This window comes from Lipomyces doorenjongii (assembly GCF_038497915.1).
Source record: "Lipomyces doorenjongii strain NRRL Y-27504 unplaced genomic scaffold V1508scaffold_33, whole genome shotgun sequence".
In the NCBI taxonomy this organism is placed as follows: Eukaryota; Fungi; Ascomycota; class Lipomycetes; order Lipomycetales; family Lipomycetaceae; genus Lipomyces; species Lipomyces doorenjongii.
In genome coordinates, this window is record NW_027118100.1 from 79525 (window position 1) to 98098 (window position 18574).

General features: G+C 45.6%; 6 protein-coding genes and 1 non-coding gene across 7 annotated transcripts; 2 read left to right on the forward strand and 5 right to left on the reverse strand.

The window, feature by feature from the left end:
- The first annotated feature begins 168 nt into the window (after positions 1 to 168).
- Positions 169 to 251, forward strand: V1508DRAFT_t59. Its single transcript has one exon. It is a non-coding gene; the product is annotated as a tRNA-Gln (tRNA).
- Positions 252 to 347: 96 nt separating this feature from the next.
- V1508DRAFT_440121 (SecY subunit domain-containing protein) lies at positions 348 to 2766 on the reverse strand. The gene is made up of 8 exons (XM_066942245.1): positions 2427 to 2766; positions 2302 to 2369; positions 2125 to 2195; positions 2032 to 2070; positions 1890 to 1980; positions 1761 to 1839; positions 1445 to 1709; positions 348 to 1381 (listed from the first exon to the last, which is right to left on the reverse strand). Exons 1-8 carry the CDS (start codon positions 2434 to 2436, stop codon positions 577 to 579), a joined length of 1428 nt encoding a protein of 475 aa, XP_066795124.1. The 5' UTR covers positions 2437 to 2766; the 3' UTR covers positions 348 to 576.
- Positions 2767 to 2785: 19 nt separating this feature from the next.
- V1508DRAFT_419575 (arginine biosynthesis protein ArgJ) lies at positions 2786 to 4541 on the reverse strand. Its single transcript, XM_066940621.1, has 3 exons — positions 3523 to 4541; positions 3132 to 3469; positions 2786 to 3076 (listed from the first exon to the last, which is right to left on the reverse strand). Exons 1-3 carry the CDS (start codon positions 4504 to 4506, stop codon positions 3043 to 3045), a joined length of 1356 nt encoding a protein of 451 aa, XP_066795125.1. The 5' UTR covers positions 4507 to 4541; the 3' UTR covers positions 2786 to 3042.
- Positions 4542 to 4668: 127 nt separating this feature from the next.
- V1508DRAFT_419577 (origin recognition complex subunit 2-domain-containing protein) lies at positions 4669 to 6170 on the forward strand. The gene has a single exon (XM_066940622.1). The coding sequence runs from the start codon at positions 4758 to 4760 to the stop codon at positions 6075 to 6077; it is 1320 nt and encodes a 439-aa protein (XP_066795126.1). The 5' UTR covers positions 4669 to 4757; the 3' UTR covers positions 6078 to 6170.
- Positions 6171 to 6210: 40 nt separating this feature from the next.
- On the reverse strand, positions 6211 to 11025 carry V1508DRAFT_448750 (P-loop containing nucleoside triphosphate hydrolase protein; the record flags this gene model as incomplete). The annotated part of the gene is made up of 5 exons (XM_066942463.1): positions 6211 to 8233; positions 8283 to 9092; positions 9151 to 9246; positions 9307 to 10530; positions 10586 to 11025. 5 exons carry the CDS (start codon positions 11023 to 11025, stop codon positions 6367 to 6369), a joined length of 4437 nt encoding a protein of 1478 aa, XP_066795127.1. The 3' UTR covers positions 6211 to 6366.
- Positions 11026 to 14057: 3032 nt separating this feature from the next.
- Positions 14058 to 15242, reverse strand: V1508DRAFT_419586 (NADH ubiquinone oxidoreductase subunit NDUFA12-domain-containing protein). Its single transcript, XM_066940623.1, has 5 exons — positions 14999 to 15242; positions 14923 to 14938; positions 14812 to 14860; positions 14688 to 14751; positions 14058 to 14636 (listed from the first exon to the last, which is right to left on the reverse strand). Exons 1-5 carry the CDS (start codon positions 15097 to 15099, stop codon positions 14444 to 14446), a joined length of 423 nt encoding a protein of 140 aa, XP_066795128.1. The 5' UTR covers positions 15100 to 15242; the 3' UTR covers positions 14058 to 14443.
- A 1056-nt stretch (positions 15243 to 16298) lies between these two features.
- Positions 16299 to 17144, reverse strand: V1508DRAFT_404930 (uncharacterized protein; the record flags this gene model as incomplete). The annotated part of the gene is made up of 4 exons (XM_066938664.1): positions 16299 to 16479; positions 16547 to 16719; positions 16749 to 16868; positions 17019 to 17144. The coding sequence occupies 4 exons, from the start codon at positions 17142 to 17144 to the stop codon at positions 16299 to 16301; spliced, it is 600 nt and encodes a 199-aa protein (XP_066795129.1).
- Between the last annotated feature and the right edge of the window lie 1430 nt (positions 17145 to 18574).

Here is an 18574-nt window from a genome sequence, read left to right on the forward strand (position 1 = left end):
ATCAGTATTTGGCCGTAATATATTAGATTAATGGAATATATCTAATTTTTGATTTTCAGTTTTTTACAACAATATTTACATAATTGGAGCATAATTGAAAGAAAATCAGGGCTAGGGTTATACGTAAGTGTACTATTTAGAATTTCGTGGAGACGGCTCTGTGTGTCAGGTTCTGTAGTGTAGCTGGTTATCACAGCGGATTCTGATAAATGATTATTCCGCTAACCCCGGTTCGAATCCGGGCAGGACCTAGATTTAATTTTTTTAAATTGTCAGTTTTCATTAAGCATGCACTTTGGCTTCTTTTGTCTATGTCGCTAATATATATTTGGTTTTTAAACATTTTCCAAAGTTCTATAGTAATATAATATTTTGAGAGTTCGGCAGTAGGTCAAATTATAATATACAATTCAAATTTTTAGATTTCGGTATGTAGTTACATTTAAGTAATACTACCGTTTTACAACATACGTCCTCATAGATATATCCTATTCGCCGCTCTGGCTATAGTTTTACCAACAGTCAACTGTTCATCCTTCATCACACCTACCGTAGGGCATTTACTTGACAATGCTCTTACATCAGATCACTCATTCCCTGCATAACACCACCCTCTTTAGCAGCAATTTCGAAATATCCATAGATAGTGGTAACTGCCAAAAGGATGGCAGTACCACTGCCGAGGGTTCCCAACAAGTCAGAAGTAACCGAGAGAGCACCAATGCAGGCGCCACCGAAGGCCGCGGCTGTGGGAATGATTTTCTTGAGCTCCTTGTACATGGAAGCTTCACGATGGCCAGCCATGACCAAGTCCTGATCCTTGAGCTGTTTAGCAACGTCTCTGGGGCTAGATCCGGAGATTTCGATCCAAGTCTTGGAAAAGACTGCGCATGCTGTGAGTATGAAAGCAACATAGATGACGGTCTTGATCGGATCAACGAGAGCCTCGGCGATATTAAGTGGCGGTTGCATGTAGTATGCGAGACCGGAAACAGCGTGGAGCTGAGCTGAGCCGGACGTAGCCTCCCAAACGCCTAGAAGGCGGACCAAGAAGTTATCGGGAAATCTATTGAACAAGATCTGGCTGATGATGAAAATGTTCGAAGTAAGAGCAGACTGCAACATAATGGGAAGGTTACTAGTGTAGAACAATCGCACAGGGTAGGTTCCGTAGGGTCCTCTGGCTCTGTTAGATTTTACGGGGATTTCCACTCTGAAGCCTTGAAGATAGATAACAACGAGGAAAACCAAAATAGTGGACAAAAGCTGCATCATGTTGGGAAGATTCTGTCTGTAGAAAGCCTCCTTCAAAGCACGTCTCTTATCCTTGCGAGTGAATAGAAGGTGGACCATGCCGACGACGGCACCTTCAAACTCAGTACTACAATATATTAGTAGCTAGCCCACATTATAGTTTCCTGATTATCTCCAACGCTTAACTTACCCTCGACCTGTATTAACGGTGGTGGGTGAGAACGCCTTCCAGACAATCTGCTCACAAATGTTCGTGGCAATGAAAAGAGATATACCGGAGCCAAGACCATAGCCCTTCTGTAACAATTCGTCAAGGAGAATGACTACAACGCCGGCCAGAACAAGCTGAAGAATCAAGAGCAGGCAGACACCAGCTCCGAGCTCTTTGGGAGGACCGTACATGCCAGTGAGTACATACACGGTAGCCTGTCCGACCGAAAGAATAATTGCAAGAACTATGAACAGTTAAATTCTGAACACAAAGTAGTTGTCAATTATTTACTCACGCTTCTGGGCAGTCTGGTAAAGTTCACGATCACTCTTAAGTTCTAAGTTGACATCGATGATATGAGTTCCACCGAGAAGCTGAGATTTGGTTAGACCCTACCGATCTGATACTCGATTGTGCAACATACTTGGAAAACCATTCCAGAGGAGATAATCGGTGAAATACCAAGTTCCATTAACGTTCCACGATTGCTAGCCAACATCATACGTAGCCAAAAGCTAATTGAAGTTAGCAGCTAGTATCATTAATATCCAATATAGTTCACCTACAGTGGATCCGAACTATCTGATGAAACAATTCCGTATAACCTGACTCGTATTAGCCAATTACACTTCAGCCAAGTCTTATCACAAAACACGTACGGAATCTCGCTCATGACCAAGAAAATGAGCAGAGTAACGCCAGTCCACATGATCCGTTGATCGAAAGGAACCTCGAGGCAGAGACGTCAGTATCGTTAACATAATTCAAACTCGGCCCTTACGTGCTAACAGAGTATTTTCTCCTGTGCACATTCTTCATCAAGAAAATGTACATACCTTTCGCTCCGGAGCCGCAACCTCGGGGAGGATGGGCAAGAACGGCTTCACGAGGTCGAGGAATCGTACTAAACGAAAAATTAGCACCTATACAAACCAATTGTCTCAACGTAATTATTGCATACAGCCACTCATATCTAAAACAATACTAGTATAGTAACTTTCAAACAGAAGTACTGCGACGGATTGAAGCCGAAATCAATGCTAGTTCCGATAGTGTTGCTATTGTCGTTCTCAATATGTAAAGCAGTGTAGACAGGAGCACGACTTTCTGTTTGGAGCGAGTGACTGTGGGCTTGGAGCACTCAGGGTACAGCCCAGGTCGTGTGTGGGGCCACACAACTTGAAGGTACCAAGAGGACACCTCGACAAAATCCAAATTGCCAACGCGAAGTACATGTGGACAGTAGCCCAATCGACGAAATTTGTCACATTGAGTGCTGATATTTGACTAGGAATTCGAACCTATATTCCCGACTAGGATGTCCAGCATGTTTTTCACAGTGAACGTAAGGACAAACGTTGAACATATCTTGCTATGCCTGTCCTCGCGTGACTCTCGAGAGAAATTTACTCCATAGATATATATAGCTTACTCGCAAATGATAAAAGATGTGGAAGGCTATGTATGCTAGTAGGGATGGTATCGGCCAAATCTTATAAATAATCTACATAGATTTATCGATTAACACTTTTGTCATTTGTCTTGTAGTACAGAGAAAAATGCTCTATGAAGATATTTTATGATCTGTAGTCGCCGTTAATGGTAACATACCTATAAAACATTAATATCTCAGTTCTACCGTGTCAAACCATCAAGTGCTACTTACTCATGCGAGAGATCGCAAGTCCAAATACGCGCACTCTGTCCACCACCTGTTCCTAGCCAGACTCTAATTATGAGATCCTCATTACTTAGTATCTGGCTAGCTCGCCCCTCGTCGACATTCTCCGGCTCTCCGTTAACCAGCAGTTTGAGTTCCTCTGATCCGTCGGCTGGCACAAAAGAAACACAGGTCTTCAGAGGATTGACATTGACATCAGAGTATCCAATAGCGCACGTAATTCTGCCCCAGTTGGCATCCTCGCCGTATAGAGCCGTTTTGACGAGCGACGATGTTGCAATCGTAGATGCAACCTTCTTCGCTTCGTCAAAGCTTTCAGCATCCTGTCATGTACCGTTAGCTGGTCACATCTGTGGAGAACCTACGTAATACATGCCTCAACATGAATAGTAACAAACTTGGTCGCACCCTCACCATCGCGAACCACAAGCTGTGCCAGATTCTCCGAGAAGTCCGTAATCTCAGATTTCAAGATTTCGTATCCTTCAGTGCCCACGTCAATGAGAGCTCCGCCGGCCGCGCCGTTCGCGAGCGCCGCAATAGTATCATTTGTTGACATATCTCCATCAACAGATATCGAGTTAAAGCTGCGCTCGACGGCATATTTTAAGATTGAGCTCAAGGCATTCGGAGTAACAGGCGCATCGGTTACAAAATAGCCTAGAAGCGTAGCCATATTTGGATGTATCATACCAGCGCCTTTAGCTAGACCAGCGACACGATATGATCGTCCGTTCACAGTGAACTCTCTTGACATCAACTTTGGAAACGTGTCCGTCGTACATATGGCCTTAGCAGTGTTCATCCAAGACTCATGATCCTTTCCACCAACTGTAACGCCATTCGGCACACCGTTAACGATCTTTTCAATTGGGAGCCTCTGTCCAATCACACCTGTCGACATAACCAGGGCTTTGTATTCTTTCGCCTTTTGCTCGGTGCCTAACACAGACTTATCGAGCGCAGCGCTCATAGACCACGCATCTTCCATACCGCCTTCACCGGTAACAGCATTTGCGCACCCACTGTTGGCTATGATACCAGTAATACCAGATCCAGACGTCTGCTTCAGAATTATTTGTGAAACCTGAACCGGGGCTGCCTTGAACACGTTCTGGGTGAAAACTGCTGCGGCCGAACACGGTCTCTCGGAGAAAATCAATGCAAGATCAAGTGCACTTGGGTCTTTCTTGACGCCGACATGTGTTCCGCTAACAATGAATCCCTTGGGATAGGTGCCAGAAGTTGCTATAAATTTGGTCTTGTCTGGCACTTTGCGCTTGGTGCTGTACTGCCGGGCGGGAGCAATTACAGCTCGAAGGCTGTCAATAATTGATTTTCTAGCCATCTGAACGTCCATATTCACGTCTACTTGCTCCACCTATGTGAGTCACCATAAAGATAACTAAAAAAAAAGGCGAGTGGTTACAACTCAAATGTAAATAATAACCCTAACCGACTAAATCACGTGCGCACGCTTTTACGTTTGGATGTCAAGGGGTCAATTGATTCTGAGGATGACCTGTAATCGGGGCGACACCATGTCGTTCAGAGATCCAGACACAGATTTTGGATACGACTAATTCGCAGTGGCCGCGAATTACTTTACAAATGCGCTCGCCCGCAATGAGTGGGAATGGAAGTGACGACGAAGGCGGTGGTGAGCTTGGGGTCACCGCCTTCGCGAACGATCACGGGCCTCCTAGTGACTATGGACGAGACGGGGCCTATGAATCGTTAGAGACGCCCACTAAAAAGAGGAAAATAGACCATGTTACAGAAAAGCCTCATACGAAAGAAAATAGTAGTGCGGATTCGCCGATTATAATCCTGGACGGAGCGGACGGTTATTTCGATCAGCATATCGCCAAGCCCGCGCTGTCGACGAACCCGATTTCGAATCTTCCAGCACTGACGTCGAACGAGTATATCACATACGTTAAAGAGGCGGAAAAGTACCACAAATCAAGCCGAGAGGCGTTGAGGAAACTACACGAGACATTGTTCGCGCAATGGGCATTCGAGCTGTCGCAGGGATTCAACCTGGTCCTTTACGGCGCCGGATCGAAGAGGGAACTAGTATTATCATTTGCACACGAATATTTCTACGACACCAACGTGCTGGTGGTCAATGGCTATAATCCGTCAACAACCATACGAGAGGTCCTTGCGGCATCTGCTGCGATTTTGTTGGACGATCTGAATGTCAAAATCCCCAAAGCAGTTCCAGAGGTTTTGTCACTTATTATGAACTCGCAAGAATCGAAGTCATTCCCATATGCCGCTTATAAACCGAAACTAGTCCTTCTGATACATAATATTGACGGGGAAGCATTTCGGAACGACAGAAGCCAGTCAGCCTTGTCTAGGTTAACGGCGCACAATCAAGTCAGTTTGGTCGCGACCGTAGATCATATTAACGCGCCGATTTTGTGGGACTCGGCGAAATTATCCTCATTCAAGTTTATATGGCATGATGCCACGACATTTGCATCCTATACCGCCGAGACGTCATTCTTCGACCCGCTAACGTTGGGAGGCGGTGGTGGAAGAAATCTGAACGGTGGAAACGTCGGACCAGGAAATGTCGGTATTCGGTATGTTCTGGAAAGTCTGACATCGAATGCGAGAGGTCTCTACCGGGTTTTAATTTCACATCAACTACAAGCTGTAGAGGACGACAATGGCGAAGCACAAGACGGTAGAAATGACTGGTCACGATTCGGTATTGAGTTCAAGACGCTGTATCAACGGTGTTCTGAAGAATTCATTGTGACTAATGAATTGAACTTCCGAACCATGCTGACTGAGTTTTACGAGCATGAGATGCTTGTGTCAACAAAAGATCTTGTTGGGACCGAGGTTATATATGCCCCATTCGACCAAGAGGTTTTAGAAAGATTACTGGAAGATGATGTTTTGCATGAATAGTATGACCGAAAATGGTGAAAACGTGTACGATACGTGACTGGATAGACTTACAATGTAAACATGTACTTAACTAAATACAATTTTTATGAGCGCAAATCAAAAAAGCAGACCTGTACAATTAATAAGCCAATTTTGATACAAGAAGAATAATTTGCAGACAAGAAATAACTCAATGAAACATATGCAAAAAAGATCTCTACGTATGACCCAATTTCCTACAAACCCAATCATTCAAAACTGTACGCTACTTAGAGCTGGTTACCCCAATGCAGAGCCCACCTAAAGACGATTACGAGAAATCGGCCAAAGGCGCATCGCGCGCTGCCTGCTCGGTGAAGGCTTTCGCGGCCAGCTCTTCCAATTGCTCCAACTCACCGCTGTTAGCGCACATGCTTCTGAAGATTGAATCTGGCTGTTGCAGAAGCGTATGTGGCTTGTCGTATTCCTTCACCATACCAGCGTCCAAGACCAAGATCCTGTCGTAATCAATAATAGATCGCAGACGATGAGCTATGGTTATGATAGTAGTGTCCGAGAATTCTTCCCGGATAGTCTCCTGAATCTGAGCATCGGTGTTGTAGTCGATCGAAGCAGTAGCCTCATCCAAGAGGATTACCTTCGGTGAACGAAGAAGCGATCTCGCTAGACACATGAGTTGCCTCTGGCCCTGTGACAAATTGCCACCGCCTTCGGTAACAGGGCTCTCCAAGTCGTAGAACGGAATAATTCGTCTCTTATGACGTTCGGTCACGCTAAGATTGCTGTCGTCTCCGGTAGGTATTTCGTCAATGAGATGCACACGCAGAAGCGACCGGAAACACTCTTCATCCGAATAGTTGTCAAACGGGTCCAAGTTAGAGCGGACGGTACCGGTAAACAAGGTCGGATCCTGCGGAATAATTGTGATAGACGATCGCAAATCCTTCAGACCAATCTGTGAAATATCAATGCCGTCAATAACAATCTTTCCAGTCTCGGCCTCCAAGAATCGGAAGAATGCCGAAGCGATTGTAGATTTTCCTGCACCGGTTCGTCCCACAATTCCAATCTTGTACGTTGGCTTGACCTCGAATGTGACGTCCTTGATAACCTTTGGCAATCCTGGAGCATATCTCAAAGACAAGTTGTCCACAGTGATGGCGCCCTTAGTAGGCCATCCGGATGGTGGTCGATTATCAGGAATGATCTCCGGTGGCTCTTCTTCAATGTAGAGATACTCATTGATACGCTCGACAGAGTTCATGTTCATCTCATTCATGGCGTAGAGCCAGACGAACCAGAGTAAGGCATCAGTGAAAGTAACTGCATATGTCATAGATAAACCGGCTAAACCACTATCAATCTTGCCGACAGAGAGAACAACGAAGATACCAGTAATAAAGGATACAAGACTACCGACGACATCGACACGGAAACTCATCCAACGATTGCACGCCCACACTGACCAGAACGGTCGGTTATTGTTATCAATGCGTTCCTCATTCTCACGAAGGAATCGATCCTCATATCCGTATGCTCGAATAGTAGTAACCCCGACCAGAGTCTCGCCGAAGTGCTGGTAAATCGGACTACGGGTGACAGCCTCCATGCGCTTCAATTCTCGAGAAGCACTCAAGAAAAATGTGACAACAAAATAGAACATCAAGCAAATAACCAACGCTGCGATCAAGAAAGCTGGAATAATAAATGTCACGATGACGACAATAATAACAATGGACAGTATTGAATGTCCCAAACTCACGAACACAGGAGCGATTTCTTGATCGGTGATCTCCATATCCTTGGAAAATCTGTTCATGATTCGGCCAACTGGAGTAGCATCGAAGAAACGCAGTTTAGATCTCATAACACGACGGAGCAATCCCTCGAACAAATTCTTCGACGCTGAAAGACTTCCAATGAAGACAATTCCTTCTCGTAGGAACACCATGATGAGATAACCAACCGTGAATAACCCATAGACGGCAAGGTAGTAGTAAGTCGCGTGTCCTGAGGCCTGAGCAATAACATCCGATCGAGCAGCAATGGCTTGATCCTTCAAAGACGTGACTCGGGCAACGCCAGAGGAGAACAAGGCACTAACAGGCATGTTGATATTATCAGTGAAGGACGCAGTGTAACCGTTGACCTCTTGCGAGTCAGACATACCAGCAGCCCTTAGAAGAGTCAGCAAGAATAGCAAGGGAAAGGCTGTAGATAACTTACCAAGTGCGAATCCACCAAGACTGACCAACGATAAGATATTCGAAGATACCAAAAGCAATTGCAGTCTTTAGCCAAAATCCGAGTCCGCCGAGAGCCTTCAAGTAAACAAGATAAACACTCCATCGCACAGTACCCGTTTGCTGATTCTCTTCCAAGACCAACTTATACTTTTTCTTGTCGGACTTTCCGGGTGCAGTGCTAGTTGTCCCATTAGCAGTCTCGATAGCGGCCTCTTCGACTTCAGCTTCTTCTGCAGCATGGACAGCGGCCGCGATATCAACTTGTTTTTGCAAATTGGCGACGGAGGTCGTACGAGAGATACTTTTAGACGCAGCCTTCGATGCGGACATCTTGATCAGCTCATCGTCGCCCAAGAGCCCAGAATCAACGATTTCCTCAGCAGTTCCCTGCTGGACGATCGCACCCTTGTCCATGTAGACCACATGACTAGCACCCGAAAGAGTAAGAGCGACATTATGGGAAACCAGGATAACAGTTCGGCCGAGCATCATAGGTCCCATGATACAATTCTCGTAGATCCAAACCGCAGTGTGCGAATCGACAGCGCTGAGACAGTCGTCGAGTAGGAGATGGCGAGCGGGCGAATACAACGCACGAGCAAGAGAAATTCTTTGCTTCTGGCCGCCAGACAAGGCAATACCACGCTCACCGACTTCAGTCTGATCTCCGCCTTCGAGAATTTCGAAATCACGCTTCAGGCCGCAAGCTTCCACAGTTGCTTTATAACGGCTTTCGTCGTACTCGTTACCAAAGATAATGTTATTCTTGACAGTATCGTTGAGAAGCCACCTGTATGAACTGTGTTAGTATATATTGCAAATTACATACGAAATAGAACATCACGTACGCTTGCTGGGCACAGTAGGCAACCGATTCAGATAATCCAGTCTCACGATCAATCTCAGCCTCTACTCCGAAACTTCGAACTCCGGGAAGCAAGACACTATAACCGAATGTTAGAATATAGTTCGTCTCTCTCAACTTTACAATAAACAATACTCACTTTCCGCTTAAAAGCTTCATTTCACCCAACAGAGCCATAAGCAATGAAGTCTTGCCGGCACCCGTAGGACCAATGATTAAATTAAGAGCATCAACCTTGAAGTCGATGTTGAGATTTTCAAGCTTGAACTCACGAGCAGAAATGCCATTACCCCAAGTAAGAGTAGCGTTCTCAAATCCGAGATATGGAGAGTTGGGAGTGCGTTTCGCGTTTTGGAGTTGTTCGTACTTCTCAGTTTCGGTCTCGCTCAAGAACTCCTGGATACGCTCGACGGAGGTCTTCGACTGAAGCATATTGGTGAAAATTTCAGCTAGCTGGTCAAGAGGAATTCTCATCAAGTTGAACAACGCTAGAGCACTGAACGCAATAGGCGTAGTCAACGTCTGACCAGCAACAAGAGTGTAAAATCCGAATGTAACAAAAGTTATCATCGTTGGAGCGCCATACCAAATGATAGACGACGCAGCCCATATGAGGAATCGCTTAGCGAGCATCCGTAGCTCGTCGGCACGCGCTTCGTTAACGATATCGTAAAAGCGGGACTCCCAAGCGAAGAACTTGATGATTTTGATACTGTTCAGAACCTCATTTGTCTTATGTACACGACGATCGGTGGTTTTCATGAGATCTGTCTGGCAAATACCAAAGATCTTCGAAACGTACCAATGGATTGGAAGCATAGAGAGCATAGTGATAGCGCCAGCGATTGCACTCGGTCCCAGAGTTTGATACAGCAGTGTGAGTGATAGCACAATCATAACAAATCCACCGACTAAGAAATGCAAGTAGGCGCAGACCTCGCCGACCTTGAAAGCATCAACGGCCATCAAGTTGATAATACCACCGATATCAGTTTCTTCCTTCTTTTCGTCTTCGCTGCCGTCAATCGTCTCAGTATGAGCAGCGCCAGCTTTTCGCTTCAACGCCTTCGAGTACAGTTCACCAATGATAATAGCTCTCATTCGAATGCAAATCTGCCGACCATTCCAGAGGGCCTGACCATTACCCATGGCGTTCAAAAACGAGCTGCTGATGAGGAAGAAAATATACAGCCAAGCAACATTGCGCGGAGTTAACTCTGGCTCTTCGACATACTCCAAAATGACTCGCACTACGATACTGGGAACGAAGGCAAAGAAGGAATGGAAAACCGACCACGCGATACCGAGAGTAAGCTGCCATTTAAAGTAGCGGAGCAGGCCAACCAAGAAGGTTGCATTTTTCCTATTATATTGAATCAGTTTCACGGGAGCAATGTGAAGAACGGCTTCACACTTACATTTCCTTCCGGAACGCCTTCAAGATCTTGCCAGATCTATCCTCTTCCTTGAGATCCCAGCAATCATCGATGGTCAAAATCTTGAAGTAGCCTTTCCAGATGATAGGATTGGCCCAGCTGAACGACAACAGTGACGCAATTCCCGCCATAGGCTCTAAGTTAGGATCGTATCCATGTCGCGATTCAATATAAATCGGCTTGCTCGTGGGGTTCATCGTCAAACAGATGATTACCAGGCAGGATGTAAGAACGAAGTCCACAGCGGCAGAATAGTCAATAATCCAATTATAGGGATGAATTACTGCCGATCTAAAAGAAATGGCCGCCGACATCCACGCAAAAATATAGATAGAAACGATATGAGCCCAGATGAAAGACGGAATGAAAATCGAAGACTTTGACAGTCTCAAATTGGCAAGGAAGATCGCATAGCACTGCATACGTTAGCATATTAACTTCATTCGAACAAATGAAGCGCTTACCCAGAAGAGGGCTCCAATCAACGCACGAAGGCCGTAATGTTCCCAATCCACTCTAGCAGGAGAATACCATATCAAACTAGCAATAGCAATAATGTGTAGAGCCACTTCAGAGAAGAGGAGCAATTCTTCGGCAGCGATGCGAATTCTTCCACCCCTCGGATTGACAATCGTGACCTTGTAGTCATCTGCCTCGATAGTCTCGTTGTTCAAGGGATGAGGCTGTTGAAGACCATTCTCCTCGTAGTCGTGACGACTGGGATCAGCCGTAGCCAATCTGTAAATCTGGTAGTCGTCGGCGTCTTCATCATCTTCTAGCAAGGCAGCTTCAGGGCCGTCGTCGGTGCCATGGAAGGGGTTGTGACGCTCGTCTTCGTCCAAGGCCATGTAGCCATACCGATTGGAGCGTGTCCACCATTTCTTTATGGTGTCCGAAAATAGAAGACCGGCCGAGATACCGACAGCAGCGAGAGGAAATAATACTTGCAAATATCTATACAGGCACAGGATTAGCAATTTATACATGAAACGTGCAAGATTATCGTAGTACTACAAAGCGCCAACGGGCGAAGAACGGATGTGAAAATGTACGGCGAATTCGTGTAACGTAACACAAATGAACAGAGAAGTTTCCCAAATTGCATTTCCAAATGAAGCTGCAGTCCAGACACATAATAATTCTTATCGCAATCGATGAAGATGCTGCAGAATGCTACTTACTTTTGCCTGAAGCAGAGGTTGAGATCGTCCACTACCCATACGGGAGAAGGACATTCCAAAACGTCCATATTCGACGACCAACGCAATGCTGAAAGAATGCGAATACAATGGCCGTCTCCGAAAGACGTACAGGAAAGAGAATCAAGAGCACTGTTCAAAGGCTTGCTGCCCTGAGAAGACCAAGGAAATATTTGCAACCCAGAGCCCAAAGGCCGGACGGAATCTGATTGACTCAGAGGTTGAACCCGGATTAGCTTGAACGTGGCTTGAGATTGGGAGCTTGGGTTACGATAGCTACAGAATTTCCTATTAGTGAATACGCACCAGTGAGAACAAGCCGCACCCGGCTCAGACGCTAGTAAAGGTACAGTAGGAAGAAAATCAGGCAGGTCAGCCTATTGGCGTGCTGCTGATTGCGACATATTAGATCAGCACCGTGACAAGGACCTTCCAACAAGCTTTGTCTGCTGTTTTGTCTACAGTCTGCTATCGACACAATCGCAGATACAAGAACAACAATGCCAGTGCCTGTCTGTTTTCAGGGACTATGATGATACAGATGATACCTACAATACCAAAGTGGCACTTAGTCCGACCCGGAATTTAGTTACCCGGCACACCTATCTTGTGCCGGTTGCAGCAAATGTGGATACGGCGGAAACACTGCTAAAACTGGGTACCCGTTATCGCCCGCCCGAGCCGCTCGTTGATTTTCCTCGTTTTATGCAAATCATATCTAATCATTCTATTTGTACGACCTGAAATAAGACGGCTATACCATGACTGGCATTGCTACATGCAAATGTACAAGCAACTGGCACAATGAATAGTTTACATGGAATTGTTAATAACGAGGCGCAACATGGGCACGCGACGGTGTCTGCACGCTACTTGGGCAATGATTCCTGTCAGTTAGCGGTGATTATCTTAGTGCAGCCAACGCAAAAATGGCGCTCACCCCTCCTTCCAAATTGGAAATTGGCACAATGCAGGGCAATAAACAGTCCATTTCTTCTGATGTATATTTATTTCATCCAAAATGTGACCGCAGCTTAGATTTAAGCGGAGCAACAGGACCTAACTGAAACGTTCGGGTAGATATCGTGTGGATAAGCTCGGACCCGGTCTCCGGAACAGCTAACAGCTGAATGGCCCCACAGACTACAAATCTGAATGAGAAGGAGGAGGTTCAAGCTTCTCCATGTCGAAATTTCGTAGCACAGGACGGCCGATTGCCCAGTCGCTTGTAGGACGAACCAATGAAAAACGGCAAACGAATGCAGCATTCAAATTTCGATCGCCGGAGGCTATGACTCATCAGCTTGCTTGGAGGCGTAATTGATTGCATGGCTCGTCCGAAGGATGACTCCGAGCAGTCATCGAGCGCAGACACTTATGCCTATTTCGGCCTACGGCGATAAATGGTAAAACCTTCGCGTGAAGTCGGCATCCCCCGTTTCATCACCGTACTTAGTCGCTTAGCCTTCACGATCAGATGCCAGCCATTTAACATGTGCGAAAACGAGCTAGAGTTTGAGATAGTTTCTCCTACCTCTCATTTTTTGAGCCTAGATGTCTATATTACTTACTTAATACGGTAGTCAGTCCGATGAAAAGAATATTTGGTTCAGTAATTTTGGCTGTGAACACCGGCGACGCTATCTGCAGTATATATAATGTTACAATCGCCCGGAAACAATAATTCCAGATACATGTGTTTTGATACTTGTGGTAGACTGCCGCTCGAGAACAGCATTCACTGAACCGTGCCGGCGCACTTGCTTCATGCTTACACAAGTACAAATCGAATCTAGGGCTCACGGGCCATGTCCACCGCCAAGCCTCTTGACTGGTGGGTACGCCCAGTATGATACAAATCTTGTGAAAGCCATGCTGCGATAATTATTGTCAAGTTGAGTAAACATCTCCACAGTAATTGCATTGCAAATATTGGTTGTGATATACAACCAAATATGATGATTAAATTGATAAGCGTAAGAACATTTGCTTGATCCCCTAGATTCACGATTCTTACTGGCAACACCAATTTTGTGGCCGACGGTGCAATTGAAGGAAACTGGCTGTACATGTGACGCAATTATGGCACCCTGTGAGAGCCATAGATCCTGTCGCAGCTCCGACGCTAGCTTACGAGAATCAATTGCTCTACTGTGTTTAATAGGAACAAAATCTCATGGATAAATACATCCATGGAGCTTATCATGAACGGACCTTGGCGTTACGCCGCTGCAAGACGTGCAACATTAGTATAGGGTTTTTAAAGTGACTGATACAAAACCGCCAGTCGATGATGACGAATGACACGTTTTCGCATGCTGATTATTCCATACTGGAAATCGTCTTGTATAACTATGACTGCAGCTTGCTAGCTTACTTTCAATATTGTGCATCACCAGCCATCCTACCACATTGTACAATCAAGCCATCGTCTTGGACTCAGATTATTTGAAAGTGCCGGGGTGCGAACAGATGTGGAAGCAGCACATGGCAGTCGCGCAAACGAACATATGTGGGAAGTCTCCAGTTTTCGTAAAGAGAAATAGCCCCGATGGACAACATATTCCCTAATCTAACCAAATTAAATTGATATGAACACCTTGATCTAATTGCTAATTACAATAAATCCCAATAAATGCATTTACGCCGTCCGCTCGCTCACTGTCGGTGACCACATCGAAACCTTGGGCTTAACTGTCGAGTATGGCACATAAGCGTTCCTGGTGCCCGTGCCATTCGGAATCACGTCTGGGGTCGGATACTTTCGAACAGTCTTCTGCTCCGGCTGAAGTTCACTGGGAGGAGTGTCGACAAGGTATCCTAACCATCCATGCCTTTACAAGTCAATTAATAATATGAGATAACGTTGCTACCAATGTACGCACCATGCTGGCTCCATTTGGGATACGTCAAAGTACCAGTCCTTGTATTGGACCCATCGTGTTCTCACTGCCATGTGGTTAGCTCTCGTTATGACATTTTCACGACCAATTGGCTCAGCAAACATACAATGAATTTCGTCTTCCCCGGTATTCTCGAAAAACTTGTTTCCATATCTCTGAAATTTCCATCTTCGTCAGCGCTGGCATACAATGCAAATCCGCACATTGTTGTACTCACATCCACACCAACAAGTCTATAATCCTAACGTTAGTTAACCTATTCAAGTGTTCAACATATCTAGCTACGAACTAACCTTCCATATTTGGTATCACCGATTGAGTTCATCTGGCGGAAATAATCCTTGATTCCGACTCGTCGCAAGTTGCGAATAACACGAATCAAACTCGACGACATCGCGGATTATGGTATGATCGCAGCTAACGCGTAATATGAAGATAAATTATTGTCTCCGGATCTGTAGAAAAAGATGTTTATCACCGTGAGATTCGCTGGATTACTTGGAGGTTGTAGTGGGTTGCATCGGCTTTCAGTGAACGACTACGATTGGTTCAATACTTCGATGACACTAATCACAATATCACCTAAACGTCATGCAAATAATCACGTGCATGAGATATTAAGCAGTCACCACTCCCCTAAGTTGGTGACGACTATCAGGTATTGCCTCTGTAATCAACCGTGCCTACAGTATAGATGCGGATACTATTAACACGTACGTAAAGGAGTCTCATTAAGCAATTATCTATCTCTCGACGAATGGCCTATTTGCACGATGCCGGCGCTGATCCGAGTTGTTCCGTAGCCATCACTCAAGGCAGAGTGCAAACTGCCCTATTATGAGTTGCTATTAAGGTAGGTATTATTCATTCCGACGAGGATGGATAGTCTCCGTAGCAATACAAATAAGTACTTAGATCCGTGTTTCCTCATGCCCTTCTCGGCGAAACATTATTTTCCAGGTGTCGACGACGTTTACAAATTACAAATGGGCCGCTCCGACAGGACTTTCTGAATCTATCGCTAGCTCTATGATCACACCCGTCAATATGCACGAGACCGCTGCGAAGGACGGAATGTGTTTTCCTACCGATATCTTGCTGAAAGCAAAGGCCAGACACCATCCTGCCGCGAACCACAGAAGAGTTCTATCGTATTTGAAGGATATGTATTTGCAAGATCGTGCATATAGTGCATGAGCCATCCCGATTCATATGTTATGACATATTCGTCAACGGGAAGCTCTCAAGATGTATGAGAAATAGGGAACCGGCATTTCTTGCCGCAAATGATATCAATAGCTTTAGCAAATTGCTTACCATGCACATGTCCATTTGTGGAACCAGTTAATAGCTGCTGATGATATTCTACAATTAGACGACAATAAGCTGCAGTCAAAGTACAATTACAGTTTTTGAGAGACAGTGTGGTCATGTAAGGAATGAAGGCTGCCAATTGGACGGCCTTTGCCGAGTACAGAAGAGTTACACTAATCGGCACGAGGAGGATCAGATATTAGGAGGCTTCAGGACGCGGCTGCTGGATGTGGCGGGGCTGGCGATATTGCATGAATAAATCAAGTCTATGACATTCTTCTACGCGCTGTCCTCATCAATGAAGACTTCATTGTCTTTCGAAACTTGTTTGAACATGGAAAGCGGATCAAACCATGTCTCGAGTTTCTCGACCTTGAGCGCACCGTTGACAGTTGCAACAGTTACTCCCTGGATGTCAATCGGTCCACCATGCGCTTTGACTCTGACCTTCTGCTTCTTGCTATAGGGCAGAAGCCAAGAGTTAGCTGAAAGTCTTCTCACGAAACATACACTGTTGTTCGACATACTCATTATATCCGACATAATCGTTCTTCATCACACCCCAATGACGCCACTTGAACGCGACCTTTGGTGGACCGGAATATACCTCTAGGACCTCCCACGCAAATGTCGGCATCATGCGTTTAAACGTCTTGTGCGATGATTCGAAGTCGTTGTTCAGAGGGCTATAGAAGTTGCTCTCAGTTAGGATTGCGTTAAAGTTCCCACTCTGAGCATATGCTCTGCGGACTGTGGCTCGCCGCCATTCATCACGAAGGTATATTTATTTGGGTCGACTGTGCGCCAATCGGTCAAAAATGACTTAAATGACGCCGCGATCTCCCAGTTCTAGACAATATTCTGCACTATGGCTTCGAGACTGCCGGACTCATGGCTCATTCGCTTGGCTACAGCCGCGACATGTTAGCGAATTCACGATCAATGGAGCGCAGGCAGCCACCGCGCAGTAGAAATGTCACTCTTACTCTCCTCAAACACCTTTCGGGTATTGCTGTAATTCGGTGGACCACCATGACGCCAGACCGCATTCGTATCGTTCAGGACGGCATTGGGATCGCCAGCATAATCAGGAATAGTAGGGGTTGCAGTCTCGGGCGCACTCATTTCTTCTGTCAACTCTGTCAACAATTGTGAAAGAATCAAAAAGACGTAGTAGAACAGAACTGTCCACTGGGGAGGGCTGAGCATTATAAAATGTCCAAGGTTCGATCATATGAACGAGTACTTATTATCCCTCAAGTTATACGTGCGCGATATACAAGTCAATAATTTCCTCCGCTGGGAGAAAAATTGGACACATTTGTGAGTGGGGGGTTTAAGGAAGACATAGCGGCACGTACGCATTCACATTGTGATGCGGTATGTCCAATGCAGTTGAGACCCATTCTGTAGTGACGAATCGCATCCATGTCTTACGCATGCTCGGTAGTATGTCACTGCTTAGTGAATTAATAGCAATTGCATCTGAAACGGTGCAGCTATCCCAACCAACCCACAGTTGGATCAATGTTGCCAGTCTCAAAATGCCTCGGTACCAAAGCCTATATAATTCCACTACAGCAGAGCAGTCCCCGTAAAATCTAGGTTGGATACATCATGCGATGAAGACCGCAGATGCGTACGCCTTAGTACGGCTCTGCGGCAGTGGTGGCTGTACCCCACACTTTGGAGCGACACGGCCAACGGCATCAAGAAACAGCATTTTTGAACAAGATTCTGGAGCGATGGATTATAATATCATCGAAATCCGTGGTCCAGACTGATCTATTATATGATTTTGGAATCTAGATTCCGCGCCTCCTTCGTCACTGCCTTCTTGCTAGACGGCTAGAGTAAGCCCGGTCTAGGATATTGATGTCCGGAACACTTGGTCTCAACTTCTTGGCCAATTGTTATCACACCGTGATACTGTGCACGTACATTCTGCTACCCTGACCCTTATTGACCCTTATTGACGCCTCCTTGGTTGCTTCGCCCTCTCTGGTCGGCGGTGGTGTTGCCAAGTGCCTTATGGTCTTGCTACTGGCAAAAGAAGATGGACGAAATTAATATGATCATTTCCTTATCTTCGACTCTTCGTCTTAGTCGGCGCATCAGAACCAGGGTGGGTCGCCCAGTCGAGATGTGATTAATTCATAGACACTTTCATTGAAGACGAAGGATCCGAGCTAACCCCATAGGAAAAGTACTCCTAGAGCTATCAGATTGCGCTTCATGATCCAAAACCAAATGGGTTTCGCGGCTGCCTGCTTCGCGCATCGAAAGTTCGACAAGGTATAGCGCATATGACTCCTTCAACCAGGTCTTAATTAAATGCCCATGGATATCATGTGAGAACCAGTATGATGCTCCCCGGCATACAAGGCAGCAGACCCCAATTGCAACTATAATAAGCCGCACGGTTGGCGGCGGGAGGGTAAGTGTGTATCACGTCGTATTCCCATTGTAATATGTGCCCAAAAAAAAAATCAAATTTGCATTACTTGAGCGTATTAGATAAAATTAAACTAATCTCTTAGATATATAACTATTAA

Coding starts and splice junctions, on each gene's coding strand:
- V1508DRAFT_440121 (XM_066942245.1), bottom strand. Junction 1,981..2,031: donor TCAGATAGTTCGGATCCACT/GTAGGTGAACTA, acceptor AACTTCAATTAG/CTTTTGGCTACGTATGATGT. Junction 1,382..1,444: donor ACCGTTAATACAGGTCGAGG/GTAAGTTAAGCG, acceptor AATATATTGTAG/TACTGAGTTTGAAGGTGCCG.
- V1508DRAFT_419586 (XM_066940623.1), bottom strand. CDS start 15,099: ATGTCGTCGAGTTTGATTCGTGTTATTCGCAACTTGCGACGAGTCGGA. Junction 14,752..14,811: donor CGGGGAAGACGAAATTCATT/GTATGTTTGCTG, acceptor ACCACATGGCAG/TGAGAACACGATGGGTCCAA. Junction 14,637..14,687: donor TCCCAAATGGAGCCAGCATG/GTGCGTACATTG, acceptor TGACTTGTAAAG/GCATGGATGGTTAGGATACC.
- V1508DRAFT_419575 (XM_066940621.1), bottom strand. CDS start 4,506: ATGGACGTTCAGATGGCTAGAAAATCAATTATTGACAGCCTTCGAGCT. Junction 3,470..3,522: donor TTGTTACTATTCATGTTGAG/GCATGTATTACG, acceptor GGTACATGACAG/GATGCTGAAAGCTTTGACGA. Junction 3,077..3,131: donor ACTTGCGATCTCTCGCATGA/GTAAGTAGCACT, acceptor AATGTTTTATAG/GTATGTTACCATTAACGGCG.
- V1508DRAFT_419577 (XM_066940622.1), top strand. CDS start 4,758: ATGCGCTCGCCCGCAATGAGTGGGAATGGAAGTGACGACGAAGGCGGT.